Source organism: Vanellus vanellus (genome assembly GCF_965231255.1).
Source record: "Vanellus vanellus genome assembly, chromosome: 3".
NCBI classification, from domain to species: domain Eukaryota; kingdom Metazoa; phylum Chordata; class Aves; order Charadriiformes; family Charadriidae; genus Vanellus; species Vanellus vanellus.
Window position 1 is genome coordinate 67,016,907 of NC_138907.1, and position 25,609 is coordinate 67,042,515.

The 25,609-nt window shown below is 38.5% G+C and overlaps 1 protein-coding gene across 1 annotated transcript in view; it reads right to left on the bottom strand.

Annotated features, from left to right (window-relative positions):
- ENPP1 (ectonucleotide pyrophosphatase/phosphodiesterase 1) overlaps positions 1–25,609 on the bottom strand; it is a gene marked incomplete at its 5' end in the record, with an annotated part of 63,879 nt that overhangs the window by 26,712 nt on the left and 11,558 nt on the right. Inside the window, 12 exons of the mRNA XM_082480853.1 lie at positions 182–313; positions 1,473–1,581; positions 3,750–3,822; positions 4,128–4,193; positions 6,394–6,503; positions 7,623–7,742; positions 9,163–9,242; positions 12,789–12,886; positions 17,807–17,867; positions 18,037–18,162; positions 20,495–20,611; positions 22,266–22,338. Coding sequence (XP_082336979.1) covers positions 182–313; positions 1,473–1,581; positions 3,750–3,822; positions 4,128–4,193; positions 6,394–6,503; positions 7,623–7,742; positions 9,163–9,242; positions 12,789–12,886; positions 17,807–17,867; positions 18,037–18,162; positions 20,495–20,611; positions 22,266–22,338 — 1,165 coding nt within the window. The remainder of the gene's footprint in view (positions 1–181; positions 314–1,472; positions 1,582–3,749; positions 3,823–4,127; positions 4,194–6,393; positions 6,504–7,622; positions 7,743–9,162; positions 9,243–12,788; positions 12,887–17,806; positions 17,868–18,036; positions 18,163–20,494; positions 20,612–22,265; positions 22,339–25,609) is intronic.

Sequence of the window (25,609 nt, forward strand, 5' to 3'; positions counted from 1 at the left end):
TCAAATGGTCTTTAAAAACCACAGGTGCACTACTCAGTATTTCCTCTTCATCATTATCCAGTTTGTCACTAAGTTGACCTTCACTCAGATTTACAAATGGAATATGTGGATCCTAAGTCTGTATTCATAAAGTACAAAAGCATATAACCACGTAACAGAAATTAGTTTAGCAATTACATACAAGAGAAATACTCATCTGGAACATTATTAGGTCTTAGGCGAGCTGCAGGACCAGGTACTACTATGAAATCTTGAACATCATCCAGATAGCTGTTCAGATAGGCTGTTTTTCTGCAGCTCCCTGCTTCCATACCTGCAAAAGGAAAGAGATTTTATTTAAAAATGGGAATATCAATGTACAGAAGCCTTGCTGAAGACACATATAGCTTAAGTTGTACATGTTAGAAATGTAATTTCTCAGGTCTCTTTATCAGCAACCCCAAGACACGTGATCCAAGGAGACCACAATGCTCACGTATGGAACAAAACAAAACATTACATAGGTACACACAATTAGCCATTTCCTCAGCACTCTAAATGAACTCTAATAGAATAAATACACAAATTTTCTTCTCTGAAGGGAAAGAAATCTTATGAGCCTAAGAACAGCAGAAATGGTAAGACCAAATATTCATTTAGCCCAATACCCTACCCAGTAGTGTTTAGTAACACGTCTAGAGAAATACCCAATAAACACAGGAATTATAGCATGATCTTCCATCCATGCTCCTTATCAGTTTCCAGAAGTCAAAGAGATTTCGAGTTGCGTATTGCATTTGAACTCTTACTTTTAATACTGGTTTACCCTCTATTAATTTCGTAAATATTTTAAACCTGTATAGATATTTGGCTTGGATCATTCCTGGTGGCAATGAGTTCTTCAAGTCAATTTTGTGCTGCATGGAAGTATGCTTATATTTTGTTTGTCAGGAAAAGAAGCAGAAAAAAATTATTGGTAAAATACATAACTTATTATAGAAATAATTCCAGAAATATAGAAAACTTATTACAGAAATAAATCAAAGTTTCATATTCACAGCATTCTAATAACGGATAAGGGAACTGACAACTGAAAGGAAGATATGGCTTGTATTTTCACTTCTTCAACAATTTGCAAACTATTGCTGTGCAGTGTAGTTAAAATTCAGAAACAATGAAATCTTATTTTACAATTCACATTTTTAATTCTATTCCTTTTACTGACTGGTAATGATCAGAAGAGGAATTAGGAACTAAATATGAAAACTATTTAATCTATCTCTGTGTTCTCCACTTCTTCCCTTCCTGCATAAAATAGTCTGATTCTCACCTACACTGATTATCTCTTATGCCATCTTGATAATACCTAGAAATTATGTTTTATATTATCTGCTTCATTAACCTTGTCAGAAACATGCAAGTGTAAGGTCAGAACATTACTTTATAAAAACAGCTCTTCAAAATTCTGATATATTTTATAAAATCGAATTTACCATGATCTGATATAAAAATAATGTTCAGGCATTTATGCAAGTTCATTTGCTTGAGACCATCCATCAGCATCCCTACTATCTTGTCCACTCTCTGTAATGCCATAATGACCTGAGGACAAAAATAAGAATGTACAGCAAGTGTTAATCACTTCAATTAAAAAATGGAATTTGCTTCTAGGGAAGAGTGAATAAATTTAAACTGTAACAGTATGTGCTAATAAAGAGTAAGGAGCTTTTCTTATAAACCATTAAAGGCTAGATGCTCTCCAGACACAAATGCAGGACACAGGGGACCTAAAACCCCAAAACTCATGACAGGGACACATCTAGTGCACACTAACCGGAGGAACTGTGAGGCCAGGAGACTTTTTCAGCATTTTCAATACCTCGTTAAACCTGCTTTTTGCCTGTTCCTACTTCTCTCAGTTGCACACCCTTTAGATGCATAGTCTTTACATCTACAGAAAATGGACTCAACAATTATTACTGCTAAATAAAAATGGGAGCCTGCAGACTGCCTAGCACCTGCACTGCTTGGGGATATCTCTGTCTACACTACAAAGATCTTGGCCTCAATTTTTTCTGGCTCCCACACCGTACTAAGACACAGCTACACATTTTTATGTGTTATTTCAGTTGAAGATGTTTAAAACCAAACCAAAACCAAATACACCCCCCCCAAAAAAAGCCAGCCTCCCTAAAAAAAAAAAAAACCAAAAAAAACCAACCAGACACACTCCCACCCCTCTACCCCCCAAAAAACAACCCTTCCCTTTAAAAAAGCTGCCCTCCTCCCCCCGCCCCAAAAATCCAACATCCCACACCCAGATTATACTCAGGGAGAGTAGGCTTAAAGTATGAATTTGAGGAATTTTGTTGCATTACCAGGGACGTAAACAAGGACAAGAGGGCATGCCTAAGGGTACAGATGCTGATGGGAGAATACCAGAGGGCTGAAGAGAAGAGGAAACCAAGCTGGTAGCACTCTTCCTCAAAATCCCCATTGGGAGAGACTCTGGAGCAAACTGCCCTTAAAATTGTGACTGGATATAAGTCTCAGAACAAACTAGTTTAAAGGGACTGAAAAAGCCAAAGAACAAGCTACCAGCCTAGCACTGTTCATGCATTCAAGCTCACTTGCATAGGTACAGCCACTGCAGCTATTTTTAAATACCTCCTAAGTAAACAAAACAGAAAAGTATTTTTAAATTAAGTCATTCTGTTACCTCATTGAGCTACTTGTATAAGATACCTTGCTTTGTGTGAACAAAGATGAGATACTCCTGGCGAGACTATGTATGAAACCTCAGGGTCTTTCTCTCCAGAGCATTCCTGACACACAGAACTTTAGACCCACTTATTAACCAAAGAAAAGGATAACCAGTTTAAACATGTTCCCTATACTGCTGTTCCAATTAGTTGTCTGCTACTTCACTGGGCACTTACATTCATCTTGTAGTTCCTTACAGGAACAGAAACTGTTCACACCTCAAGAGAAATTGGCAAGAGCTTTTTACTGTTGTCACCACTGACATACCTAGTTAAGTCACCTAGGACACACCTAATTAACATGCCCAAACTCCTTGACCATTCACAATGTGAGAATTTTACAATATTCCAGAATTTCAAAGAGCTTTTTCCTTTGCATTTTTCAATTTGGTTTGTTAAAATGTAAAACTATTTAGTACTTTTGAAAACAGTAGCAGTCCCAAAGACTTCTTATTTATACTATATGTACACCACAGACTGTGATCGGGTAATGTCCCTTTTATCACCCTCTTTCCAAGAAGGCATAAAATCTAACTGTAGGGAATGACAAGACCAATATTCATCTAACCTTCGCACAGAAACTGGGGGGAAATGAACAACTATAACATGAATATTTTACCATCACAACTTGGACTATTGCTATAAAAAAAAAAAAAATCTGTTCTTGCTAAATTGAAAGTATATAAGCTTTCTTTCCCCACCCCTAAAATCAACGTAAAGAAGTAGTAGGACCAGATAAGCGAACACAGAAGACATACCCAAACATGCTTTGGCAATTTAAAAGTTGTTGAAATACAGAAAATAGGCTGTTTATTACAAGCTTTGCATCAATGTTAATTATGGATGGGCTGCCTATTCACAATTTTTTTTTTCCTAATAAGCATATTGAACATGATCTTGGTTAATCTAACATGAATTATGGAAGTTTATTATAGAGTCAGAGAAAAGCTTCAAATTAAAAAAAAATAAGAAAAGAGGAAAAAAATTAAGAATCACAAAACTACTTACTCCGCTGCTTACTGGTCCAAACTTATGGCCTGAGGAATCTGGTTCTTCTAAATACAGAGTGTAAAAGTGTGGTCTATATCAAACAGTACCAAAAATGTAATATTTTACATACACGTTGAGGCAGTTTGAAGATATTTCAACAATGGATATCAAATATTGGAAACACACTGTCATTCAGAAGAAGGACACATTAAAGTGAAAGAGAGAAATGTAACTTAATAAAAAAGTTTCAGTCATAGAAACAGGCTTGCATTAAATAATATTTTAACATTATTAGAATAATGCATAAGATATTGTTTAAAACAGAAATCATATTTACAAAGTAATTCATTGCAATACCACTCAAACAGGATGTTACACTTGCAACCGTATACCTACCTTTCATCTTCAGGCAACTGCAACCAGCGAAGAACAGTTACCACCCTTTCTTCAAAGGGGATTGAGCTGTATCAGAACAATACGAGAACAACCATGTGTTTCCAAAAGCTAAAAAATTTTAGTCACGCATTACGAAACCAATGTACTTTAGCAGAGAAAATTGAATTCAACTGGATGCCATTAATGGCTATTTAGCAGGATGTAACTATTTATGCTAATTGCCTGTGACTCTACGGAAGTTAATGATGTGATCTAAAGCTCTCTTGAATATTGTCCCCATTGACTGCGATGTGATTAGAATAAAGGTCCCAGTATTGCTTGTGTTTATTATACAAAGAGGATAATTGCCTTCAAGGCGCAAAATCATGTGCAAGTTTTCATTCCTGTATTATGTTTTGAAAATGTTTTGGTTTGGGTATTTTTAATGTTTAAACACTTTGAATACAAGTTGTCATACTATATCACAAAGTAGATTCTCTATATCAAATACTTAAGTAGACCAACAATGAGCACGTTGACTTGTAATAACATAAGCCACCCACAAAGTTAGAAATTCAGCTAACTAGCACAAGTTCAAGTAACAACGGACATGTTCCTAGACAAAAAAATGTAGGTAGTAAGTCAAGAAACAGATTATCCATGCTACTATGAAGGGTGTAGTAAGAGAAAACGATGCTAGGAAGATAGAAATGAAAAGCCTGATTTCTTGGGAAAGACTTGAGATTATTAAGGAACAGTGAAGAGCAATCACTGACTAAAATATGACTGCCTTAATGTAAAATATTTTCAAAATTTGCAATGAAAATAATTTTACATTGGAACAATTTACCACAGTCCATGGTAAAACTTTAGTTTTCATGGACAATATCACGTCAAGACCTTCACAGAATCACAGAATTATCAGAGTTGGAAGGGACCTCTAGAGATCATCTAGTCCAACTCTCCTGCTAAAGCAGGATTGCCTAGAGCACATTACTCAGGACTGCATCCAGGCGGGTCTTGAAAATCTCCAGGGAAGGGGACTCCACAACCTCCCCGGGCAGCCTGTTCCAGTGCTCTGTCACCCTCACCGTAAAGAACTGTTTCCGTGTATTTGAACGGAACTTCCTGTGTTCTAACTTGTGCCCATTGCCCCTCGTCCTGTCACTTGGAACCAATGAAAAGAGCCTGGCTCCATCCTTCTTCAACCCACCCTTTAGATACTTGTATGCCATAATAAGGTCTCCCCTCAGCCTTCTCTTCTCCAGGCTAGAGAGTCCCAGCTCTCTCAGCCTTTCCTCATAAGGGAGGTGCTCCAAGCCCTTAATCATCTTAGTTGCCCTTCGCTGGACTCGCTCCAGCAGTTCCCTGTCCCTCTTGAACTGGGGAGCCCAAAACTGGACACAGTATTCCAGTTGTGGCCTCACCAGTGCCGAGTAGAGGGGGAGAATGACCTCCCTCGACCTACTGGCCACACTCTTCCCTATGCAGCCCAGGATTCCATTGGCCTTTTTGGCGACAAGGGCACATTGCTGGGCCATGGAAAATTTACTGTCTACCACAACCCCCAGATCCTTCTCCTCCAAGCTATCTCCCAGCAGGTCAGCCCCTAACCTGTACTGGTGCCTAGCATTCTTCCTCCCCAGGTGCAGGACCTTGCACTTGGTTTTGTTGAACCTCATTAGGTTCTTCTCTGCCCAGCTCTCCAGCCTGTCCAGGTCACGCTGGATGGCAGCACAGCCCTCTGGGGTGTCAGCCGCCCCACCCAGTTTGGTATCATCAGCAAACTTGCTGAGGATATACTCTGTCCCCTCATCCAGGTCATTAATGAATATATTAAACAAAATAGGACCAAGTATTGACCCCTGGGGGACACCACTGGTTACAGGCCTCCAACTAGACTCTGTGCCGCTGATCACAACCCTCTGAGTCCTGTCCCTTATCCTGTACCTTATCCACTCATTGTATGAGAGGTTTGGATTGAATGACTCTAAACACACCCACAAAAGATTTTTTTGAAGTAGAAACAGAAAAGCACTAAAGCTTCAAAGCTGGCTGCTCTTAAAGATGATTTTCCCACCTTTCCTGTAAAAAGTTTGCTGAGGAACAACAAAATTATTAGAAAAAGCATCTACATTATACTGAAATGAAGTTAATTGGATCCTTTCTTTCATGTTATGTACAACTATTTAGAAAAGAAGGAAAAAAAAGTCATGCTTTCTCTGGCACCTGTCCTGTTGGAACAGTTGAAGTAAAATATTCATCCAAGACACAGGAGTTTACATACCTATTGTATTTTTCATACAGGTTTGGAAAAGTTCCATTAACTGCTACGTCTGACCCAGGCCAAAAGAACGTACCCGCTTTTAGACCTTGGTACATAGCTGTTAGCCAAATCTGCAGGAGAAAAACGATCGACATCATTAGGGCAGCTCACTGAACTAGCTGAGTAACTGCCAGATCCACTACCCACCCCAGCAGCTCTGCACCTTTCAGCAAGATCAAAAACTAAAAATGTAAGCGGAGCACTCCAAACTCTCAATCTTGCGCGTCATTGCTATCTGCAGTCCAGGTATACATTGCAGTCTGATTCGTTATGACAAACACTTGCATCCCTTTTACTGCGACAACAGGGGGAGCAGGGACAGAAGTGGAACCATTAGCTCCCATGGATGGAGCAGTAACACAATGGTAGAACCATGACTGGACACCAAGAAGCGGAAATGCCTCAAGAACAGTGAAGCAAGGAGGGGTGGGAATGTTCCGAGGACCTATGCCCCACATACTCTGAAATACGGGAGCAAGAGTTTGGTCAACTCTTCTGATTTTACTGCAGATCTCATGATTTGAAGATTTCTGTTCGCTTTCTGCATGATTTTCTGTCTGATTTGTACACCGCTTTCTTCTCAGTGGCCTGTAAAGTCTACGCTTGTGTGTTCTTTCAAAAAAAAAAAAAACCAAAAAATCTGTCCTCCACACATTACTAAATAGTTGCATCTGTTCCCTTGTTATTCTTCTGTTCTTGAGGCTAGCACACCCAAACTTTCCCATGCCACTTCATTTTGATGGCAGTCTCAGCAGATATGCTATAGCTGTATGATTGAACTGAGACATTTTCTTTTAAAATCGCATCTTTAGACTTAGTAATAATCTAGGCAGAGTATAAACCTTTAATACTGCTCATCACTAAAACTAACTGGTCTGTCGATTTCCTCAGAGAGGTTAACTGCAAGCCTATTTCATATTAAAAACAGAACAAAATCTGGTATCTTTATTAGTTATTTTAAGATAGTTTTCTCCTTAGAAAAAATTCCACGTAAGTTCAACATCTGTTACACTTTGTCTCATTTGTCATTTTGCAGCTCTAGTATGGCAATTCCTAATCATGCTGAGTAATGCTTCTTGGCTCACTTAGGAGTACCCTCTGTACTCTTACAACATCACTATGCATCCAAGTGATATTAAGTAACATAACAACAGGCTGATGTACATTCTCAGCAGTGTATTAATACTTACAGGCTGTCCTTGGTACCACTGTGGATTAAACTTCTCTTCACTTTTAAGGGTGAAGGATGCATTTCTTTTGGGGTCATACATCTTGTTATCAATTATACCATGAGATTCAGGATACAGACCCTGTAATTGAGAGTACACCTTGTCACAATACTATAGAGAAGAAGAGCCTTGCAGCTACACAAACAGATGTCCATTAGACAAACATGTCCAGTGAATAATCTATATGTGACTTTTACCCCACCAGTACTTCAAGACCCAAATTTAACAGCATCACCTAGCATTGCTACCGAGCTCTAGCTTCCAATTCTTAATTGCTTCTCAGTGAGAGTAAAAAAGAAAAATATAGGCAAGCAATTTGCTCTGGCATCAAACTAAAAGACACCATCTCAGTTCACACGTGTTGTATCTTTAGTACCAATGACAAAGCAATTACCTATGCTGAACCTCCATCACATGACAAAAACCCAGGGATTTCAAAGGAGAATTGCCTATCAGCAGGTGAAAGCTCTAGCCAGGGACAACCATTACCTAAGCAGTCAAAGAAGTGCTCAGAGGCACCAGCTGTTAGGTAGTTTTAACTGGCTTTGTGCTCTGCCTTCAAGCAGACAGTTCCTTTCTACATTAAAGGCTATAACACCACCACCATTAGGACCCTGATAAACACCAGGGCCTGCTACTTTTCACAAGGATGGACAACAAAGATGAAACATGGCTGAAACAAAGCTCTATACTGTATTTAGGGACATGCCTCACATGCCTGCAGGGCACGATTAATGTCTCTTAGTTGCACGTTGAATGATGGATATTAGAGAGGATTACACAATTAAACATTCATGAACCTGAGCTCCTCAGTTACCAAAAGACAGTCCTGACAAACTAGGAAGAAAGAAAGAAGGTGTAAATCTTCAAGTACTTGACTGAATTTTAGTTCTGACATGATGAAACTAAGAAGGATTTACTGGATTCCAACCCTGCATTCAGTGTTGAAAACCACCATTTTTCTTTTTCCTCCTATACGTAGGAGGCGATAAATTTACAAGATCAGTTTTGTGACATTCCTATCCCAGTTTGGGTACAGTCCATTCCAGAGTCAACATCAATGTGATGTCAAACCTTTCTTTTCGTTTCGTACTCTTCTTTGCATCGTGCCAAGCTACCTTAAAGAAGTGGAACAAAGCTGGCAGTTTAAAGGAGTCAGGCTGCTCTCACTCCAAGAGAGAGAGCAAGTTGCAATTTAGGGGTAATATTTACACAAATAAGGAGTTGTAAAGGGATGTGACCTTCCACCTAGATGGGAATTCTTGAGGCTAGTCTTGGAAGGATTGGATTACTTAATCAGATAAGATCTGATCACTTAGCTGTAGTGTTATATAATGACTGTTAATCTAAATGAGATAAGGGTATTATATATACATTTTCATACTCTGAAGGGGAATCCTATTATTTTAATAGTCCAAAGAAATACACTACTCCCTCGGAGACAACTTGATATAAACAGTCTCTTCAGTAGTGGAAATATAAAATATAGAGGAATTCTTACTGTGACGATGGAGTAATGATTGGGAAATGTTTTTGAAGGATACACTGGTCTCATACTGGAAGTGTATGTTCCACATTTCTCTAGAGGGGGCAAGAAAGAAAATACAACAAAATTACAGAAATAGAAACCCTTGCAAGTTTATCTCACGAAGACATGTAACTATTAAAAAAAAAAAAAAAGTATTTCCATAAAGTTTTAATTCTTCAAAATTATAGAGTTAATACTTCATTTTTCTTCCCGCACTCATTTACAAGCTGACTAAATTGCTATTAATATAAATTTTATATATTCCTAACAACTGACTCCAACAGCCACATGAGCAAAACCTACAGTCCTTATGAAAAGCATTACTGAAAAGAAAGTTTGTTCTGTTCTACCTCAAACCAGGACACATGCATAGATACGAATGAATAATCAAAGAAATCCCACCCTCCAAAGTTGCCTTACTGCGCAGTAAGTGAAGTCTGCAGCTTGAGACCAACTAACTACATCACCCTGGGCACTCCCAGAGATAAAGTAGCCACTGGCACATAGGTGCCGCAGCTCTCTCAGTCACCTGTCAAATCACTATTTATTTTGCAGTCTCCTTTTCATTTGTGATTGTTTGTTTGGTTGTTTTTTTTACTAGAAATAAGCTCTTATTCTAGGATGAACCTCAAAATTTTTTATCTTTATCTTGATATAAAAATCATAAGGTTTTAAGGAGATTAGTACACATTACTTGCTAGCATGACGAGTCATTAGCCAGGATACAGAACTTACAAAAACTTTACTTATGTTAAGTGCCTAAATTTCCACAGGCAAATGTATGGGCCCTGATTTCAGGAAGAAAGAAAAAAAAGAAGAGGGAAGGGGGAGGGAAAGGGAGGGAAGGGGTCATTTTGGGCCTCTGGGTCATTATATATGATATAAATTAAATAGAAATGAAAGCTTTGATAAAATAAAAGGTGTATAATAAAATAAAGGCACTTTGAATTCCTTGGATTGAGGCTTTGGATTACAACTCAATTGAAATAATAAATTTGAGCTAACCAAGATAAAAAGAAGCCAAGCCAGAAAAAAAATCCTCTCCAGTTACATAGACATCCTCTCACACATTTGCGTTTTGTAGTAACAAATCATTACTTGTACCCTGTTTGCTACTGCAACACACTTGACGCATTTCAACCATTTCCAAATCTGTTCTTGAGGCTGTTTTCCAAAATCTTATTTTCTTGGTGGGGGTGGGTGGGGAGGTTGAGGGTTTTTTTTTGTTTTGTTTTTAAAGTAAGAGAAAAACACACTTGAAAACTTTTGTTTTGTCCAAAATCCTAGGGTGTTCTCCTGGGACTTTCCATAGGAGTTATCTTTCTTCTTTTTGGCTTGCTGCCTTAGTTTAAGACAATTTAGGACAAAAGGAAGATTTATTTAAAAATTACGATATCACAGTATGTGAAAATTTCTCTTCTGAAGCCCATATGCACACATTATGGTAATACTCGAGTTCACTGAAAACCCTTAGCTCCATGCTGAATTGCCCACCTTTCAGCAGGTAGCAGAGAGAATGATTGTATAATAAAACTTGCTAAAAGTGGAACTTCGATATTGTCTTACAGACATCTACCCTAACAGATTTCTCCAGAATTTCTCCATCAGAATTTCCTTGTAGGCATGGCTGAATTAACAGGACTAGATAATGGCAATACTTTTATCTAACAGAATGCTGCACTTGTCATCAAGCATTTTAAATCCAGGGATTTAGCATGGTTCTAATTTAATGAAGAACTGGACAGGTCCAGTAAGCTACCTAATGCAAATAACTGTTCACTGCTTTGTAAATGCTGCCATTCATAACCTGTGTCTCTCTTGACCGTTTGCTAGTCCTGTAAGTGGATAACTATGAACTTCAAAAGGATTCAATACATTTTTCAGCAATCTTCAAGTAATTTATCCACTATTGTTACTTGTCTCCTACAGAGGAATAGATTTTATCACCCTTTCCTGCATAGTAAAATACTGTAGCAGTATTTACACACTCATAGAAATGTTTATCTTTACAATATGACCACTTCCACCATTTTCAGTGTCTAGACACAAAGGACATGAAGCACACAGAGATTTGAAGCAACAGGCCCTCAGAGTGTCGTATGATATACACCCCAGTGACACCAGTTTTTACTCATGAGACAACTTTTCTCTTACTGAAGAAAATTTGCCTTATCTGAGCTTTTCACCCACCATTGTACTATGAGGGGAAAAACAAAGAGCCTAGAAAGCAAGATTTTCTAGCGAGAAAGCTGAAGATCCTGTGGTATATCATGTTGTAGAAGTCTTCGATCACATTACAAAAAAATGCTCCATAGTAACGTAGAACTGTAGATGTAATGCAGAGATAATATTTTTTCCCCCCAGACTGTTCTTTATTTTACTGTGTCCAAAACGTGTTATTAGACATTCTAGTTTTAGAATCCTTTAAAAATATAAGTTTTGACCATCAAAAACTCCATGGTTCTGGAGAAGTGAAGTGACTCTGATGAAGACGCTAAAATATTTGTATTTCTTAGCGGTCAGAATTTATCATGGGCTCAGTGGAAAGAGAAATACAAGTTTATTGTATAAGTCAATGAGAGAAGTTGCACTGTAGCCTATCCAGGCCAAAGAATGAAGAAACTTTACATGTGGAAGTGGATGTCATGGCCTAGAAGTCCTACAGATGCTTCGTGGCACTGTTACCTTGTACCTCAGCCAGAGCTATAACCATTTGCAATAGCCAGCCTCTCCTCGCAATGCCCACAAAGTCAGTTGAATTTTTTTATAACTGCGTCTAATGAAGTTGTTTCAAATGCCTTGTTTTATTTTAACATTGAACAAAATGAAAAAAGCTAAAACCTCAAATACATCTGTGAATTGTTATCCTCTGGAACAGATCAAGTTGTAACAACCACTGTACAAAAAAGCAAGTATTTTTACCAATTTATTTTTAGTCAAACTGAAACCAGCTACCCCAGGTAGTAATTTATGAATGACAAGAAGATTGGCGTATTTTTCAGACAAGAAATGCCATCAGTTCTTTACAGACCACAGCCAAAATAGAGACAGGAAAAGTAACTAAAGTTGCTTAGACGCTACAAAATTAAGACACTACAAAAGCTAGGGAAAAAATATGTACTTATGAGGCTCTCACTTCTTCTGAAAATGTTTGTTAAATGAACGTTTTCTCTGATTCAGCATATTTCTACCAACCCTTCTGTATTTGTTCCTAATCTCTTCCTTCTCTATCTTCTTTTTCAAATATAATTAAATGCTTTCTACCTTGCTTCCATTTTCCAAAGCCATTCCACCTAATTAAGACAATATGCAACACAGAGTAAATTGTGGGTCTATTTCTATTTTATACAGTAAGCTCACAGCAAAAAGCATCCATCTCCTAAACATAGCACTGAAAATCCAAAGGGCCCTTTCCTCATGCCTCCCTCTCTTTGGCCTTCCACCCTCCCACACCTCAAGTTCTTTGTGCGCAGTTGTTTAAGGCAACAACTTCAACCTCCGCAGAAGAAGAGTGAGGATTTTAAAGTGTAAGCGTAGCTGCTTCTATGGATTTTTCAGGTAAGATGTCATGATACTGCTTAGACAAAGAAACTACTCACGTAATTTGCTAATGACGGGTAGAAGTCCACCCCAAGTCTGCAAATATTCTGCTCTGAAGCCGTCCAATGAAAACAGTAACACTGGAGACTTGGTAAATCTGAACAAACAGAAATTGAAGTATTAAAAGACAGACTCTGAGAAATAATTTCCTGTCGCTCATTTCAAGAAAGTTTCCCCCAAATGGTGGACTACAAAGGCCAAGGAAGTAATTCTTACTAAACAGGAAGGTTTGCAGGCTGGTGTGGTGCTGAGCAGACCACTCATCCGGCACCTCTGCTCATAGGCTGGTGTACCAACCCTGCCCAAAAAGGCCAAGGATTGCAGTAGGGCATGCACAGGGAAATCATGACAAAGCCTGATTTCAAACACCCATAAAATAAAGAACAAGCCAAGATGCTCATGTAATCTGTCTGGTGGGTCTGGGACTCCTTAACTTGAAATCAGTCCCACTGGAGCAACACTCAGCCCCTCCACCACTCCCCCCAATCCCAAGGTAAGAGCAGGGAAAGAGAAAAGGCAGCGTAAAGCCATGGCTTTCCTTTATTCACTTGGCTCCTGAACAATTTGTAATCTAGCTGAAAAAAAAGGAATTTATCTTTTCACATATAAAAGACACAAAACTGTAAGAGAGTACAAGATACGTTAAATGAGCAACTATAACACATTTTTCCTTTCATCTTATAAAGATTATTTAACCAAGAAAAACTTGGTTACTGTACCAGAAGCATTACCAATCTCCAAACTGAAAATTGTGGCCCTACGATTGGAGAGCTGTAACAGTATTTCTGCCTGGAATTTGACAGATAAATTCTGAAACTGATTTCACTGGAACTAGCAAAAATAAATTCTCCCCTTCTGGTGTCCACAGGACCTGTGTTTTCCAGCCTTGACCTGTTCCCAGCTTCAGCCCTGTTCAAATAATTTCTCTCCAACTGTAAGTACTTAAAACATTGCATCACAGACAAGAATAATCATCAGTAACTTCTACCTTGAAGAAAAAATATCCTGTTTGGCCTATAGATATAAGCACATAAAAGACTGCAAAAAAAAATCACTGTAGTGCAGCAACAACCACTGAAAACAGATTCACATACAAGAATTAAATATATTTTCCACGCCAATTGCAAGCTCATTTTTCCTTTTTATGTTTACAAATTGTAAAACGAAAATGTGGGTTTTTTTAAACTTCGTTGCACTTTAGTTCCCCAAAATAAAACAGTGAGGACAGAAGACAAATATTTATAAAGTGTTGACAATTTCTTTAGTGGGGTGCCCCACAAAAAAATCCAAACAGTCATTTACAAGTGAAACATTTATAAGCCTTATTTCAGTCAAACAAACGTGACTATATTAAACTGAAGATTAGTCAGGCAACCAAAACATGTCTATCCTAAGAAAATTTTAATCAACAACTTGGACATCAGTTCATCCAAAAGGATTTCATTAGTCAGAACCATTACATAGGCTACCCTACATCCCAGACAGATTAAAACATTAAGATGTATTTGTAAGATGTGTGTTTGTAGCCTCATTTTTATTTATAGGGTATATTTAATACCACCTTTTGAAAATCTTACTAGGGCCAGTTAGTTGGGAACAAAAAATGAATGATCTTCAGACCAAGACTAAAGTCCTTTGGCAGAACAGATTAGGGAAACTTCATGTACTACCTTTGCCCATATTACAAGTATTTTTTGCACCACAGATTCTCATCTCTGCAACTTTTGCAAATACTTTCTCCACACCCCCCTCTCCTCCCAACAAATTGATTCCCTCCACTACAGAGGTCTAAAAAAAAAATCTTCACTGCAAAGTTTCCTTCAACAAGATATGAACTTTGAGGCAAAGGCTGTTCAATATTACTTACTGACAAGTCTAATGAAAAAAAAAAAAAAAGAACCAACAAAACCAACCAAATTTAAAACAACTCCTTAGAAAGGGACTTTACGCAACTGTTTCTGGTTTGGCATTTACAAGTAAACCAACAAGTAAACCAACTGCTAAGTACATGTTTTGGTTGTCTGCAAATTCAGCTACTGACCCCCTCACACATGTAAAATTAAACTTGGCAAAATAGACCGTTGCCACAACTTGGGAGATTGGCCATTTCACTTCTCATATACTCAACACGTGCTGAAACTCATAAAGTTAATGATCTGCCCTGTGCTCAGGGAAGCAAACCATGACAGACCATGTTAAACTGCACTCTCTTTGGAACAGCTCCAGTAAAATCTCCAGGCAAACTGACCTGAGCTCACTTCTGAGATACATCAGCAACTTCCATAACTTTTTCCTGTTGGTAGCCACATTTGCACTTGCTACTTCAAAAATGTGCTACCATGAGCAAGCAAGCCTGGGAGCTTCAAGTTTTGGCCCTGCCAGTGATTCATGCTGGCTGTGTCCAAACAGTATGACAAGGGTGTTTCACAGCTCTTGGATAAATATGTATGCCACAGTCACATCCTGACTCCAGACTGAAGGAAATGCAGTGGTAATTATCCCCTCCTATAAACTGGCTTCTATGGAAACATATGCAGGCAACACAGGCTTGCTGTGGTCCAGCAGGTTCACCAGTCTGGATGATCAAGAGCCCAGAACTGCGGACCACACTGCCAAGCTGACCTGCCTCACCACAGGCGAGTTAGACCACAATCAAAAGAAAAAAAGTAGAAGAAAAAAAAGCTAAACATACAACACAAAACTTCCTATTCCCCCCCCCCACTACTGCCTAAATACAGCCCTAAAGCATAGGAAGTAAAGCTTTCTTTTCTGCTGAATGTACATAAAGCCTCAACAGAAGGCATAATAGCAATCTTCAAATATACATGAGTTCTGCAAAAAGGAAAGGAATGAGCTGCTCTTCCAGCTCAATGAGGACACAACAAATAGTAATAGGCTTAAAGTACAGCAAAAGATGCTAAGACTAGGAAAACCATCTAGCTAAGCACTCGGATAAACTGCTTAAGTGGGTTTGTATTCTCAGAGTATTATTTCACTCCTAGGACAGTGGGAAGGACTAGATCACTCCTGAAATCTTACAGCCCGATAACTTTATAATCCTATTAAATTACACAGAGCATAGTCTTGGAAAGACCTAGATGTGTACATAATTTTAAGTATTTGACCAGTCTCATTGACATGAGTGGGATTTCTCAGATTAAGCACCTCATTGAATACCGCATTGTCTTTTGTCTATTCTGCACAAGAGCAAACCCAACTAAAACCAAAACAGAATAAAACCATCAATTTGAACCCACAAAACATGCTGTATTAACATGCACAGAACCAGAATTTATATCCTGAGGCCTCAAAATGAGCACTGAGCTAAACTCACTTGCACTCCTGCCTACCCCATAGAAAGAAGTGAATTGTTTACAGAGTTGTTAGTTTTGGGAGAGGCTTGTGTGCTAATAGTCTGAGATGAGCCTTCAGTCAACACTGTTTGACTCAACTTTGACCACACATCACCCTTTCCTGGGCTGGGTTTTATTGCAACATTTCTGGTTTTGCCAAGATTAAAACAATTTTAGTAGAGTAACTACGCATCTCTTTCATACGCTGAACAGCAATAACAAACAAAAAACCTTAAAAACAAGTTAACCAACAGGAGTTGCCCTACGGCATTTATGCCATTAACTTTGACTGTGGATCGGTACAAAGCTCTTGCTTGTTTATCCATCCCTTGGGGGTGACACTTCCCAACCTTGCATTAGGGAAATCAGCATCCTAGAGTCAGTTCCCAGCACACAGTCCTGTATGGGTCCTGAGTTAATGACAAAAGCTTCCAGAACCGCTTGGCTACCACCCTCCTGCATGGGGGCTTGTTGGGGACTGGGACTCCAAGCTGGACAGAAGCTCCAATCTCTGTCTTGATGAAGGTTCTGAAGTGTCAGCATTTGTTATTGCTCTGAATCAGAATGAAAAGTACTCATTCGGTATACAAATATTCCAAAAGGAAATGTATTCTGTTTGACAGTATTATAACTCCAATGAATAAATATAGCACAATTTAAATATCTTAAGTCAAAAAAGTAATGACATAAGAACAAAATGAAACATTTTTACTTTACTAGAAATATCCCCAGCACACCATAATTTCAAAATCATCAAAACGAAAATAGTTTTGATTTTTTTTTGACACTTTTCTAACAAGAATGTAACTGAATTCAACTCATCCCCACAACATATCTACAAACTATTTTCCAGTGGAACACTTTTCAGTCAAGAATGTTTAAGTCACTTCTATTAATATCTTACACACGCAATCAGAGTTTGCGGTCAACTTTAGCTTTAAAGTTGATTTGAAAATCCCACAGCAAAAACAGTACTAGAAATGCAGGCTTTTTTCCTGGCTGGGAGCTTTGCTGTACTATTTGAGCCCAAGTGCTGATGCCATAAACTACATGAGTCATTCCTCACAAAGTGCATACATAACTTGCAGGAGAGGGCCCAGTATGGAGCTGAGCCAGAGAATACAAGGATCCCATGGCATTTTACACCTTTTAAAGAAAGTAGTTCAGACAGCTTGCAAATAATCCTGTCCCACTGCTGGTGAAACTGGGACAGTGATCTGCCCACATTTTGTAGCTCTGGGGCTGGACCGGGCAAGGAAGTGGAAAGTTACCGAGGAGGGTGTCAGTTTTAGGTGCCTGAGATTGCTGGATGGGTCCCAAAATATTTGATATAGTGGGTATTGGAGCACACGTGACAATAATGAGGCTGGCACAAGACAGAGCTGCCCAGAGCACACACATCTGTGGGAGACAGTGGGGTTTGGGAATAGGCACGTCTTGCAAGTAAAGCAAATGCTAGGACACACGAGTGCTGCTGGGATAGAGGAACCTGATCCGTTAGTAAGCACTACCAAACACTGACTGAAGAAGTGTCCTCTGTCTGGCAGCTTTTCTTACTGTGGATAAGAAAGGCAAGCAGGTCCCAGGAAGATGCAGTAGGGAAAATAACCCAAAAATGAAATGTAAGCAAAGAGCAAAGCTATGCAAATATACAATATCCTCACCCTTTTGGACACTGAGGTTCAGTAATGTCCTCACACTCTTCTTCAACCCAGCTTGCCTCTCCTTAAAACAAATGAGTGCAATTTATTTTTTAAGACAGAACATTCTTATTGACAAATGCAAGTTTTTTCATTTTACTGGATGCTTTTAAAGTTATATTATGTCCTTGCTCCTTTTGTACATATATGGGTACATATATGAGAGACTGTAGGAACTTGTTAAAGATATTTACCTTTACAAACAGCATGATAATTGACACAGCAATCTTTATTTTCTACACAATCATCTGAACAGGAACAATGATATTCTGGTCGCCTCTTCTCTCCACACCTGAATTTATTGCAGGTCCATATGTGGGCTAAAAAACAGACAAGAGAGAAGGACAATGATTAATCATAGAATAGTTTGGGTTGGAAGCGGCCTTTAAAGGTCATTGAGTCCAACCCTCCTGCAATGAGCAGGACATGCCAGTCGAAGTGCAACATTAATAAACTGAGTGTTAAGTTCTGTCTCAAATGGGTACACACTGAAAAATAGTCCTGAGGTATCTCATGCATGCATAATATTGAAAGCTTTAGCACTTTGGAAAATAGAAACACCAATGGCTAAAACAATCCAAGCGCATAGCCATCTGAATACAATTACGCAGCATATATTTATAAATATCACAGATCAGAAAGAATCTTTTTTACAGACCTCCGTTAATATGGTCATTTATGTGGGTTTAATCTGGTAAATGCATACTATAAAGAAGATCCCAAACAACTTCCCCAGAAAAAAAAACCAAACTTGAGTCTGAATTCGGAATGGCCAGAAAACACTGAGCAGCAGTAACTTATTCTGACTTGCACTGAAGTCGCAATGGATTTTACCAGTCACCATCAAGCACTCCAGCTTCTCTCAGCATCTTAGGCATAGGAATCACTCTGCCACTATTTGAGACTATATACATAAGCTCACGGGGAGACCTATTGACTTCAGCTTCATTGCTGTTTTTAGTATAGACTTTTTTTCCTGAATCATATTGATTTTTCTGAATAGAATATTGCAATACATTGTATCATTTGAAGATGATCATTTTGTTATCAGTTGTAAACACAAGTAGATCCTTCGCAGTCAATGAGGATAAACATGAAAACTGAGCGAATACTTAAATGAAGTGTCTTAACAGAGACACGGAAGCCAAATTTAAATGTTTGAATAGAGGATAGTCTGCAATCTTCATACATGACTAGCAATTAGAAATCTCTAAAAGCATTGTCAGGAAGTTAATCTCACTTTCAGGAATACTGAACTTCAGCAACTCCACTAACATCAGTAGATCTTTACTTCTGTGAGAGAGAGTAGCAGCTATTATGCTTCTAGTTACGTGATACTATTTGAAAATTAGAATTCGATTCTCCACTGATGTTAAGGCTAATTAATTTAAAAAGACAACACCAAGCAATGAATTCCCATTCTTAGTGCTAAGACAGACTCTCCAGTTGTTTTTTAAAGAATAGTTTAAGCTGAGAGAAAGTGGTGTAATGAAACAAAGTGGAGAGTAAATTTCATGCAACTATTCTAAAAGCAAAAAGCTTTATGCAATTTAGACGACCTTTCAATAACAATCAGTTGAAGCAGGGTTCTGAGCTCAGTTTAATCATTTGGTTTTAAAAGTCAACATTGGAATTTTCAATTTCAGGGTGAGACTACATTGATAAATTTTACAAATACATGTAAGGAGGAGTGAGAATAGTTAACTAAAAAGAATGCTGCATATGAAGCATTAAGGGAAAACTAAATTAGAGAAAACAGTCTAGTTCTGCCTTTTATGTTACTACCTACACTAACATCTTTCCATGTAAAATTATTCCATGTTGCTTTTTACACCTTTGCCTGTCTGATCTTTGCTTTCTGGCAAATCATGAGAACTGCTTCTCACTTTGCAATCATTCTCCACCAGTGCAATCTGTTTTGTCACCCTGCCCTGTCCCAAAGGCCAGCACATGACCCTTGCTACACACTCAGGCTGGGGAGTAACAAGGGAGAGGGCCTGAGTAGCTGGGTAAGGAGAGACAGCAGCTTTCACAGAGCTGCTCTGTCCTTCCCCTTTTTCACGCAGGCAATGACAGATGACAGAAAGATACAATATGCAGAATGCACTCCTATTCCTGGCTTGCTTGAGAACGTAGGAGTTGTCCCTGACGCGAGGGACAATGCAGGTCAGTGTTCTCTCACCCCCGGACGGAGAACAAAAGGCTGGCTGAGACCTCCAATTGCAGTTGTTCCTCCTCTTTCTAAAGGGGAGGGCAGCAGCACAGTCCCTCACAGCCTCTCCCCCCACGGGAGCTATGGCAAAACCAGCCTACTGGCTATGTCAGCCCCTGGGCAGTCCAGCTGGGTGAAACACAAGCTTTGTTTGTGTACAACAACAGCTGCACCAGAGCCCTGATGTTTCCACAGGAGTCCCCAGTACCACCATCACCACTGCAACTCCACCCACAGTTGCAACGGAGGGACCACAAAGAGGGGGGAGACCACTGGCATCAGAACCACCCTGCTGTTCAGCAGCCCCCTTTGAACTCGCAGCCCATCTGAAAGAAGTTAGGGGTTATGGCCACCTGACCACAACAGTACTCACATTCACAGAGCTGTCCCACGTCACAGAACAGGAGAGTTTGCCCCCACAGGTTTTTTTTCATCCTTACCTGGTTGTATACATGTTTCCTGGTAATCTAAGCAGCAGTTTCCAAGCTTGACACAATCTCTATCACAACGGCAGCTTCCAAAGGTCCTTTCAAAGCAACGACCTTTGCAGGTTTTCACTGTAATATTGGACAGTGTTAGATGTCAGTGGCTGAGCCCGAATCAGTCAACATGCAAAAGAAATTAGTAAGGTCAATGTGTGGTATGACACAGCTGGTCATTCCACAACTTATAGGGTGGCTACAAAAACAGTGACAGCCAAAGGAAAATGAAAGTGTTGATCCAAGTAAATGTTTTTTTTCTCTTATTGAATAAAAATATTTTTTCATATTGAACAAAGGATTCTGTTCTGGTTTAGCAGGAACATGGCATTTCATTGTTGGCAGAAACAAGTGAAACAAAAGACTACAATTCTAGTTGTGACTGTCCCTGCCTTTCTGTATCACCAGAAGATATAAGTGCAGTCATTGAGAGTACAGAAGATCTTTATCGGAAGAAATCTGAACGTGGGTATTCAATAAGGGTACCCCAAACAGTGAAATGCTTTTGCAGAGAACACTCATCTTCATTTTCAAATCTGACAATGTTCCATTTTCTGTAAATAATTAAACATTAATTAGAACCTAGACTGCACTGGCTATGCTTGCAACTCTCCCACGCTCACGCCCTGTTTGAATGACTGTCTTCACACGAATCAGAGGAACTGAAGAAGCCCTAGTTCTGCATCCTGCTCTGCCATGGTTAAGGTATTATCTCAAGACACAGGAAGGGCTGTTCCAAACCAGACACTGGAGATATGGACTTGAGCGTACTGCTCACTGGCTTAATTTTTATTCAGTTTTAGTGTAAAAAAAAAAAAAAGGGGGGGGGGGGGGGGACACAGCGTTCTTCCACTAGACTGGAGTCTAAACAGAAACTGGTGATGTGAAGCATTAACAACACTTAAGTAGTTGATCAGTCTGTTTCATCCTGTGCAATCACCAGAAGGGAGTGAGGTAAATCCTTCATCATTTGACTCCTCTTCTCAAGAACCTTGAGGTGTTTGATATTAGGAAAATGAGATAATAATGAGCCAATATTGCAAAGCTGTGATAAAATGAGGGGAAAAAAAACAAAGACAGATTCTAGGGGGAAATTAATAACCTGAATCTTGGTTAAAAATCATTGTAGGACTGTTCGTTAAACAGTTCAACTCTGAAACTATTCTAGACAGTTGTTTCCAAAGTGAAGCTTGATTACCTAAAATATCTTCTGTAACCTTCTACCTGAAGAAACTTCACCATTGAAAAAGACCACATATTTTTCAGGACAGAAAACAGCCAGAGGAATTTCACAAGGAACATTTTCAGACTACAATTCTAACCAGTAAAAAATAACTTTTTCCCCCCCCATAATTGACTGGAAAAGATGAAAAACAAATGTTCCAGGACAACATGAAATAGAAATTGTTGGGTTTTTTTATAGTGAACTGAGAAAAGCCAGCCATGTGACATCACCACAGTGACAGTTGCGATACATGGAAGCTGCCAGACCAGAGACTGAGTGCCAGGATCAGTTTACCTCTCAAGTGAGTACACACAAGTACTAAGTACACCTGAGGTTTATTTCCCAGTATTTTCATTCCCTTCTAACTGAAACTGCTTCAAGCTATGCATCCAATCCTCTTCCTGCAGCAAGAAAGGGTGGCATTCTGATAATATAAAAAGTAATTAAAAAGAAAAAAAAAAAAGGAATTTCTTAGAAATATTACTAAATAAAAGGCATATTAGTTACCATCTTTTGAACAGCTAGGCTTCAGGCCAAATATACATCCTAGGATTGTCGTTAACATGCAGACACAGAGTACCTGTGGGTAGGAAGGAAAAAGAAAGTAATCTTAAATTACCACTGAATGGTTCTGAAAGCTCTCATTTTCTCTATAATGCTATACAATTGTACCGAAATTGAAAGACATGCAGATTAGGAGGCTAATTTCACTGCTTTCACCAGCAGTTTTCACTCACACAAGTAGTTATGTTTGCAATTAATTACTGCTGCATGAACATGAATATTCTCAAGACTAGGCCTGTGTATTTCATTTCTTATCAAGTTATTTAATGTAGACATGATGATGCATTTCTTTCTCACAAACAAAAAATTAAGATGTTTGTGGTTACACAATTTTATAGAAAACTTTCTTTGCTCCACTTCTTCCTTCCTCCTAGGTTGTTCTAAGAAGGTGAAGTGAAGTTTTGCCATTGACAACAGACTACAAACAGAAGGCATGGCCCTTAAGGGATACCTATAATTTTCTTAGGCAGGAAAACCTTTTCCCACTTCCTAATATCCAGTTCATACTAGATGTTGGTCCATACCATGGTAAGCAACTGTGGGATGTCACATTAGACTGACCACAGTGTCTTACACTCACCAGAAGTTATGGCCATGTTTATTTTGGATTCCAAATGCTTTAAAGTTATCAAACAAGCATCATGTTGTCCTTGCCCAGCATTTTACAGCAAGATCTAATGCCTACTCAAATACAGGGAAAGACTCCTTTTAACCACATTAAGTAATTGGATTTGGTCCATAAACTCTTTAGGAAAAGTGTATATATTCTCAATGCATATACAGTAATTAAAGAGGCCAGGAATGCCAACAATGCACTTATCATGGCTATTCTATTCAAGTGCAGAATGTAATAAGGTAGTTTGCCAAAAGTTCTGAAAGAGAAGGCACTACAATCACACAAACTTCCTTATTCAGAAGTATTTGGGGAGGTATAGGTAAGAGAGAATGCACGGCACCTCTATGATCATTGTTTGCTACAGAAAAATTGCTTTCAAGCAATACTTCAATAACTTTACATACATGACTACACAAAGTCTCTCCTTGTTTTCCTCCTCCACCATCAGCAAAAACTCCCCAGTCAGTCTTTTGAGTCTGATGCCTGAATCATGTTGTGACGTGGCAAAAAAATTCACCCCATATTCACACACATAATTATTTCTCAAGCTTATTTTTTTTAAAGACTGTGGGCACTTGAGTAAATAAAAACTATTTGTGTTGTTTTTAACTAAATACAGTTCACTATACAATTTTGTTCACTAAGTAGTTAATAAAGACAGTAAGAAAGCAATTTCTGGAATGTGTAGCATTGAAATTCAGATATTGTTCTGGATTTTGAAGTGCAAATTATTATAAACCATATTGATCAATATAAAAAATATCACATATATAGCATTCATGAAAAAAATGGAATTATAGACTGGACCTGATTAAACTTTGGCCTAGAATTCTGAACCAGGCGAGTTTGGAATCTTAGATTATTCAATGCAATGTTTAGCAGAGAAATAAGTACTTTTTGACTTCAAATCTATATTTGAATTGACAGGGAAAGAAGGAAAATAATAAAGGAACGAAGAAAAGAATCTTATCAATGCACCAGATACACTCAACGGATAGAAAGGTGCAAATCTCCATTAACCCAACCATCAAGAAGGAACACAACTGCAGAGCCCTGTACTTGCCTTTTTTTTTTTTTAAGCAGCATACCAACATGTGAAGTAGCAATGACATTTTCTGTTAACTCAGTATCAACAGTATTATATTCCATGTAAATTGTTTTGGACCTTTGAAATCTTCCATATGAAATATCACCTAGATAAGAGCACGCACACAGCTAGGTAGGTAGCATGTCAGATGCAAGATGTCAAAGCCCAGCAAAATGAGTGGAGAGAGCAAGACCTGTTATTGTCCTTTTAGCTTATATATTATCATTTGGAAATTACAAATTGATTCATTTGTTTTTAAAAAGCCAACTTGAGCACATTTTATTTCAGGGTGACGATATATTGCTTCTCTACTCCCACCAGGCCCTGCTACCAAGATCAAAGAGTAGAATGTCCTCTGACATGTAACCACAAACACAATTTAAAACAAACAAAATCCACACCTACTCTATCTGTAAGAGCTTTATTCCTGTATCTTCAAATAGCTACATGATCTATGGGACTTATGCCACCTAAGACATTCTTGTAATGAAAACATATTGCAGTGCCACTAAATGGACTATTAATATTCTCTTATGGAGCTTCAGTGTAGGTAATGCATGCTTAAAAACCAGAAATTTAGTTGTGACACCAAATTAATGTAAAAATAAAATCTAAGTAAAACCTGCTCCAAAGTGGTAGCATTATACTACTTCCCAACTAAAACTGGTGAATCCTCACTAAAGTTCTTGCAAATAATTCCTGATATTTTGGCACTAAATGATACAAAATCACATTTTTGCATTGTATTCCAGATTTTCAGTTTTACACTTCCATGAACATAATTAATTCCAACAAGCAAAAACATGAAAGGATTATGTTCACTGAGGCATATGAATATTCTTTTGGGTAGAAAATACTACAAAATGGTAATGCTACTTGACACAGTAGTGCGACTTGTGTTTCTTGCAAACAATACTCTGGAAATGTCAAGCCTTTGCTTTCTTAACATTAGTCCCAGTAGCTTAAATTTTAGTCTTAAAAATATTATACTGCAAAATACTAAAGCTTCCCCCCCACCACCCCCTTTTCTTCTTTCTTCAATGCTTAATAAAGAAGTTTCACAAAAAATGGTAAGCTTAGAGGTAAAGTGTTTGACAATGTTCTGGAACAGCCAAGTCTAATCTAGTGGACTATACCATGTAATTGCAGCTTAGTGTTTAAAGCTTTGAATTAAAGCTTTATCTTGAGCCTGAATGACTTCAGTCATGTGGATATTATTCATGCAAATGGTGCGAATCTTCAGCTGGAACAATGTGGAGCAACTAATACTGGCCAACAGCAGCAGTAGTCCTGACTAGGCACAGCAAGCGGTGTTATACTAGTAGTTGACCTATTGCCAGTGAAAAAGCTTTAAGATTATCAGATCTACAGATGACGAGGAATAATTCAAGCTAGCTTTAAAGGCTGCCCAAGTACAGAAAGTCATCTCACTGACGCAGCCCAAATGTGGACTAATTTACTTTGCTTCTTGCTTATATGGGACCTTACTGCACCAGGTAGGTTACTAATATGACCTGAAGTACTTTACATACAGGTAGCTCAGGTTTGGGATGCTGCAGTCTGCTGTGTAGAGATTATATATAT